At 42.1% G+C, this 7,694-nt stretch overlaps 1 protein-coding gene, 1 non-coding gene and 1 pseudogene across 2 annotated transcripts; 2 read left to right on the forward strand and 1 right to left on the reverse strand.

The window, feature by feature from the left end:
• Positions 1–272: 272 nt before the first annotated feature.
• On the forward strand, positions 273–1,407 carry LOC109564556 (small integral membrane protein 20-like). The gene is made up of 2 exons (XM_070797612.1): positions 273–435; positions 564–1,407. The coding sequence occupies exons 1-2, from the start codon at positions 327–329 to the stop codon at positions 656–658; spliced, it is 204 nt and encodes a 67-aa protein (XP_070653713.1). The 5' UTR covers positions 273–326; the 3' UTR covers positions 659–1,407.
• A 2,502-nt stretch (positions 1,408–3,909) lies between these two features.
• On the forward strand, positions 3,910–6,056 carry LOC109565170 (dihydrolipoyllysine-residue acetyltransferase component of pyruvate dehydrogenase complex-like; annotated as a pseudogene).
• A 1,136-nt stretch (positions 6,057–7,192) lies between these two features.
• On the reverse strand, positions 7,193–7,265 carry TRNAS-GGA (transfer RNA serine (anticodon GGA)). Its single transcript has one exon. It is a non-coding gene; the product is annotated as a tRNA-Ser (tRNA).
• Between the last annotated feature and the right edge of the window lie 429 nt (positions 7,266–7,694).

Genomic DNA, 7,694 nt, shown 5'->3' on the forward strand with positions numbered 1-7,694 from the left:
TTCTGCTCTGCTCTCCAGATGATTCACTTGACTTTGCTTCTTACCTGTCAACACCACTGACCTTTTGGACAAATGTAGTTGTGCTTCTGGATTTCCAGTGAAACTTTTTATGTAAATATACAAACCGAGAATTATTCAAACTATGGAGATGATATCACTATAGTGCCCACATAATGTGACTTTTAGGTATCTTCCACTTGATTCAGCATCAACACGTGTTGATTCAGCATCAACATGTCTGTCTAAATAAAAAGAAGCGTCTTTAGGGGAGCCGGGTTTGGAGAGTCCCGGGCACTCGGAGAACCCGGGTAGCCCCGGCTGGAGCCATGTCCCGGAACCTGCGCACTGCTCTCATTTTCCGCGGCTTCATCTCCCTGATCGGCGCCACCTTCTACCCCATCTACTTCCGGCCCTTAATGCGGCTGGAGGAGTACAGTGAGTGACCTCTGACCCCACGCGGCGTCCCAGCCCCGGTGACAGTGATCTCTGACCCCACGCGGCCGACTGGCCCTAGTAACTCCCCCGCTTTCCCTCATCATCCCCACGTGGGGCCATGGACAGAGAGAAGGAACAAGCCATAAATCGAGCTGGTGTTGTTCAAGAAGACGTGCAGCCACCAGGGTTGAAAGTGTGGTCGGATCCATTTGGCCGGAAATGAGAAGACTAACACCACCTCTAATTATGAAAGTAGACAAGAGATTTCATGCTTTCAGTTCTGCAGCAGGTTCAATAAGTCATCTGGCTAGAGAACACTGGCTGGAGCAGAAAACTCTAGAAGGCCATAAAAAGTCCTATGCATGAGGAGTACGTCCCTTCTTAAAAGGACCCTGGAACAAATCATACTATTAGGAGGGTTTTCATGATTTGGTTTCCTTTCTAAAAATGAAGTTGTCTCACTCAGCTGGACTTGAAGGCTATCTACATATTATTCAGTCTCTACCTCTTAGCCAGCCAAGCTGTGATATGAATACAAACAACTAGTAGACTGGGGAAGATTCTAGACTATTTTGCCATCCTCCAAATAGGAAATTTCAGGGGGAAACTACCATATTGAGCAGCCTCATAGGGCTCTTTGAAAATGTTAAAGTTGATAAAACTCTTTGAGGACAAGGTACATTGTACTCTTTAAGAATAAATAGTTCAACTCAACTATCTCATTAGGAAAGTTGCTGCATGTGGAGAAATAAACAAATTTGAAGCAAACTAAATGGGTCTGCATGCCTGTTAGAAATCATTGTTGAATTGACTGAAATGAAAATATATATATTAAAATGATTTCTCTTACTTCAAAAAAAAAAAAAAAAAGAAGCGTCTTTAAACAAAGCAATCTGTATTTCACGCTGAAAGTACACTAACAAATTTGTTTGAGCATGGACATTGGATTATCCACAACTTATGTTTGCTTTCCGGAGCTAAAGAATGTCTTCTAATTTTATTGCTTGATTCTTCTGTGACTCCCAATCTTATTTTTACTATATTACCATTTTCTTATTCTAAAACACTTGTTTATTTCTTTTTGGAGAACAGTATTCAGGTATTACAGTTTCAGATTTGTTCTAGGTGGTTTCTGTTCTTTTGTTCACACAAGGCCAAACATTTCTGCGAGTTTTCAAAGAGTAGATTGGAGTTCATTGAAAAGCAGCATTTTCTGTGATAAAACTCAGCACATATTAAAGATGTGAAGAAAAAGTCACTAAGGGAAAACTAAACTCAGGTCATGGGAAAAATGAGAAATTCACAAGTATACATGGAGAAAACAACATAATTACTTATTTGCTGGGCTTTTTTTTTCTTAGGCTTTTCTGGTCTCAAAAAATACCAGAAATGTATGTGGATCCAAAGGTAGATGACAATGAGGTGAAAGGTTGATGTTTGGATGTACTAAAGATGCACTGCAGTAAAGAAAGGATTTATTTCCCATAATTCCATACTGATTAATGACTGAAACTGTGCACTTGTGAAAATCGATTCTGGACAAGGGTAAAGACATGCATTTCTGAAAGGCACTGCAACTTCAGGAAGGGAAGATATACCTAGATGCACGGTTACAACTTTTTCTCTCTTCTGAAACAGTTTGTGCAAAAACTTTGTAGTTTTAATACAAGTTTAATCAATATCAGATCACCACTGCAGGGACTCCTTGTGTTAAAAATTAATTTAATTAAATATTTCTTCTCTGATACACAGTTTCAAAGCTGGCTTTACCCTTAGTTCATCACATTACCGATTGTTTCATTAATAGAAAAACAACAAAATTTGATTCTGTGTTACCTTGTTCAGCTCAAAAATGCACAGTAATTGTAGCAATTTATTATTGAAAATGGACTTCCCTGGTGGCTCAGTGGTAAAGAATCTGCCTGCCAATGTAAGGGATGCAGGTTCAATCCCTGGGTCGGGAAGATCCGCTGGAGGAGGGCATGGCAACCCATGCCAGTATTCTTGCCTGAAGAATCCCATGGACAGAGGAGCCTGGTGGTCTATAGTTCATAGGGTCATAAGAGTTGAACACGACTTATCGACGAAGCAACCACCACCAATATTGAAAATAGAAATATACTCCCTAGAGCAAAAGAGCTAATGTATTCATTTGCTATTGAATCTGAAATTTTAAAAGTTTTAATGAATACACAAATACTTGCATATGTATTTACTTGCCTTTCTGTATTCTGATCCAATGTTTAAAAATAGTCAGGCTCCATGTGAGCTACCAATGACAGCATCTTGAGTTATTTAGAAAGTTTTCATGAAAGAAAAAGGAAAAATTCATAAAGTGATTTAGCTATTGAATCTGCACAAGCCAATAAATATTTGCAAATTTGCTGCAATTCTTCTCAAATACTTTCCTTTCTCGAATATATTCTCTTCTAGTTCATGAGATTTCCACCTCCAACCACTGGGAAGGGAAAGGATTAATGCATAAGCCAGGAAGATAAAGCAAAGTTCGTGACTTAAAATTTTTTTTTCATTTTAAATTTATATAATTTTTTTCAAATAATTGAATTTTGACTTCATTACATATTCCACAGATTTTTTTTTGAGGGGGGGACTTGATACTACTTTTTAAAAACTATTTTTGCTTGAAGGATAATTGCTTTACAGTGTTGTGTTGGTTTCTGCCCCACAACAATGTGAATCAGCCATGAGTATACCTATGAATCAGCCTAGAGAGGTGGGATGCTGTGGGGTGCAGGACGGAAGGAACATTTTAATATATTTTTCCTGTGCTGGGTCTTCCTTGCAGGACAAGGCTCTTCTAGAGCTGTGGTAGGGGGCATAGTTGTCCAGCGGCAGGTGGGATCTTAGTTCCCTGACCCAGGTCAAACCCGAGCCCCCTGCAGTGAAAGCATGCGGCCCTAACCACTGGACCACCAGGGAATTCATTTGTTTTTTCTTATCTAAAAACAACAGAAAGTATTTTACATGCCACCTGGATGATGTGATTTTTTAACAAATCAAGTTGTAAGAAACATAAAAATCACAGCTAGGGAAGGAGAAAGTGAGGATCAGGAGAGGAAGTCTTTGCATAAAAAAAAAATTAAAATGGGATCACAAAATTTAAAAAAATTAATTCACGCCAAAGTATCATCCATAATTTAAGTTACAATTAAGAATCACAGACAGCGCTCAGGTCCTGTCCTCCCCAGAGAAGCCTTCACCACAGAGCCCACCACCTTCCACTCCTCTCTCAGCCTAATTCTCCCAGATTCGGCCTGCTGGAACGCCCCTGCTCCGCGTGGCTCTATAGCAGCCTCCCTGACCCGCTCTGGGTCATCCTTAGTCCCCATTTCACGGAGAAAGACCGTACGTTAACCACTTTTCTGGTCCGCGGAGCCGGTGTAGCGAATCTTTGCAGACCGTTTTACGACAACTTGCGGCTGCGCGGTGCGGCTGACGGCAACGCCGCGCTGTTCTTGGAGAAGTCACTCCGGAGACGGCGTTGCTTTTCGGATGTTGGGTCTGTGGCACTATGTGGCGCGTCTGTGCGCGACGGGCTCAAAATGCACCAAGGGCAGGATTCGGGGCTCAGTGGACGGCCTTGCAGGAGGAGCCGGGAGCTCCGTGCGTGACCCCGCAGGCTGGCTCGTCACAGCAGCAAGACCACAGGGTATGGCAGGGTCCCCGCATTGTGCGGCTGGAGCCCCATCTCTTGGGCCACACCGTGGAATCGCGTCTTGCTGCAGCTCTGGGGATCGCCTAGCCGCAGCTGGCATAGCCTACCCACGCATCAGAAGATTCCATTGCCTTCAGTTTTCCCTTCAATGCAGGCAGGCACCATAGCCCGCTGGGAAAAGAAGGAAGGAGAAAAAAATCAATGAGGGTGAACTAATTGCAGAGGTTGAAACTGATGAAGCTACTGTTGGATTTGAGAGCGTGGAGGAGTGTTATATGGCAAAGATCCGTGTTGCTGAAGGTACCAGAGATGTTCCAGTTGGAGCAATCATCTGTATCACAGTTGAAAAGCCTGAAGATATGGAAACCTTTAAAAATTACACACTTGATTCTTTGGCAGCACCTGCCCCACAAGGAGCCCCGGCATTAACCCCTGCCGCCGCTGCTCCATCACCTGCACCTTCTGCTCAGGCTCCTGGTAGCTCATCTCCTACTCACATGCAGGTGGTTCTTCCTGCCCTGTCTCCCATCGTGACCATGGGCACAGTTCAGAGATGGGGGGAAAAAAGTGGGTGAGGAGCCAAACGAAGGAGATTTATTGGCAGAGATAGAGACTGACAAGGCCTCTATAGGTTTCAAAGTGCAGGAAGAAGGCAAAAATCATGATCCCTGAAGGCACACGAGATGTCCCTGTAGGAACCCCACTCTGTATGATTGTAGAAAAAGAGGCAGGTATACCAGCGTTTGCTGACTATCGGCCAACTGAAGTAACTGATTTAACACCACCAGCACACCAGCTAGCCCATCCATCTTCAGGCCACTGGCCAGCTGCTCCAGCTGGACCAAAGGGAAGAGTGCTCCTTAGCCCGCTTGCAAAGAAGTTAGCAGCAGAGAAAGGGATTGACCTTACCCAAGTAAAAAGGACAGGACCAGATGGCAGAATCATTAAGAAGGAGATCAACTCCTTTGTGCCTATGAAAACTGCTCTCACTCTAGCAGCCGCTGTGCCTCCCCTAAGTCGAGGAGTGGCTCCAGTTCCTACAGGTGTCTTCACAGATATCCCAGTCACCAACATTTGCCAAGTCATTGCACAGAAGTTAATGCAATCTAAGCAAACAATACCTCATTATTACCTTTCTATTGATGTAAATATGGGAGAAATTTTGTTGGTACGACAACAAAAAAGAAGATGCTACAAGGAAAAAGCAACATTTCCGTCAATGACTTCATTATAAAAGCTTCAGCTTTGGCATGTTTAAAAGTTCCTGAAGGAAATTCTTCGTGGTTGGACACAGTTGTAAGACAGAATCATGTTGTTGATATCAGTGTTGCAGTCAGTACTCCTGGAGGACTCATCACACTTATTGTATTTAATGCACATATAAAAGGACTGGAAACCGTTGCCAATGATGTTATTTCTTTATAAACCAAAGCATGAGAGGGTAAACTATAGTCACGTAAGTTCCAGAGTGGCACTTTTACAACCTCAGAGTTTTTAATCTCTGGATTAAAAACTTCTCTGCTATTGTTAACCCACCCAAGCATGTATTTTGGCAATTGGTGCTTCAGAGGATAGACTGGTTCCAGCAGATAATGAAAAAGGATTTGATGTGGCTAGCATGCTGTCTGTTACACTTAGTTATGATCATCAGGTTGTGGATGGAGTAGATGGAGCCCAGTGGCTTGCTGAGTTTAGAAAGTACCTTGAGAAACCTATCACCATGTTATAATTAATCCAAGAATTTCTAGACTCTCCTAGGTCACACTGTTTCATTCTTAGCAAGGTATAAGTGTGTTATGAAATGGTGGTTCTCTTTATTTTAAGGTTAACCAGTTATTTTTGAGTCTGTCCAGATATTTGTAATGGGCATTACTGAATTTTTTAAAATGCCAATTACATCCCAATATTGTGCACATTTAATAAACACCAGATTTTAAGCTGTGTACTCCTAGTCAAGGGGTCTGTGGCATAGCCCTTTGGTGGCAAGTCCTTCCACTAGAAACACAGAGGTAGAATTGTGGTTCCCTATTGAAACAGACACATAAAAGTAACCTTGATGAGACCCTGAGGTTTTGAATTTTAATTATCTCAAATGTTTTGATTAGATTTGAGAAAAAGAGAAGAAGTTGGGAAAACTAGTTCTCTTGGAGAAAGGATTTGAACTGAAACTTGATTTTGGAATTTAAGCCTAATTTGAAATTTTCTGTTATATAATATTGGTTTATCATGGATGGGAAACATGGAGAACTTAAAGGAAAATATGAGAAAATTTTAAAAGTCAACATTTTTATAGGACGGCTCAACCAGCTGTTCTTTGTTTATTTTTCCATGACTTCAGAAATGACCAGCTCCTTGGTATAAATGAGAATTTGTGTGGGTATCTATTTAAACAATTTAAATGTGTCATTTTGAGAGCAGAGTTCTATAATTGCCTCAAAAGGATATGCTTATAGAATTTAACGGAAAAAAAATCACAAATAATATGTTGACGTCATGAGATGTACTTACGTAGAAATGGACTAATTTTAGTTAGAAACAACACCAGTAGATATAACACAAAAATAAGTGTAAGTGATAAAATAATACATTAAAAGAAAAGCCTTCAGCTATAACCTGCTGAGCTGTGTGTCTTGCAAGCCTTCCATAACAGGATTAAGCCAGAGAAACTGAGCTCCTGGAAGCATACATAATATTAATAGATGGTGGTGAGTATACTTTACTTGAAAATGGGACATTAAACATCAATATCCAACATATCTTTGGTACAATTACATAACAAATTGGATAATGCATTTAAAGTACATACTGATGTGTGGTTATTAGGAAGATGAATGCAAGTAAGATGACCATCGTCATCCTTGAGGCTCTGTTATTTCTTTTTGAGGCTTACTTATTAAAAGACTGACTCCAAGTCTTCCCTGGTGGCTCAGGGGTAAAGAAGTGAAGTGAAGTGAAGTGAAGTCGCTCAGTCGTGTCCAACTCTTTGCGACCCCGTGGACTGTAGCCTACCAGGCTCCTCCCTCCATGGGATTCTCCAGGCAAGAGTACTGGAGTGGGTTGCCATTTCCTTCTCCAGGGGATCTTCCTGACCCAGGGATCGAACCTGGCTCTCCTGCATTCCAGGCAGACGCTTTAACCTCTGAGCCACCAGGGAAGCCCAGTCCACCTGCCAATTTAGGAGACAAGGGGTCCATCCCTGGTCCAGGAAGATCCCACATGCTGTGGGCCAGCTAAACCTGTAGGCCACTACTAAGCACACACACCATAGACCGCGAGAGTCGCAACTTCTGAGCCCACGTGCCACAAGTACGGAAACCTGCACGCCACAAGAGAAGCCACTGCAATGAGAAGCCCAGGCACTGCAATGAGAGAGCAGCCCCCATTTGCTGCCACTAGAGAAAAGCCCACGCAGCAACAAAGACCCAGCACAGCCATAAATAAACACATAAATAAACATTTTTTTTAAAGTCTTAACTCCAATGATCCATGCGTGATTTTGACCCTGTTTGGTTCTACCTCATCACAGACATGTTAGTATTTAATGAAAACAACACAAGGAGTGAAATCTGTTCACGAAAACCTG

This window comes from Bos indicus, chromosome 10 (assembly GCF_029378745.1).
Source record: "Bos indicus isolate NIAB-ARS_2022 breed Sahiwal x Tharparkar chromosome 10, NIAB-ARS_B.indTharparkar_mat_pri_1.0, whole genome shotgun sequence".
NCBI classification, from domain to species: Eukaryota; Metazoa; Chordata; class Mammalia; order Artiodactyla; family Bovidae; genus Bos; species Bos indicus.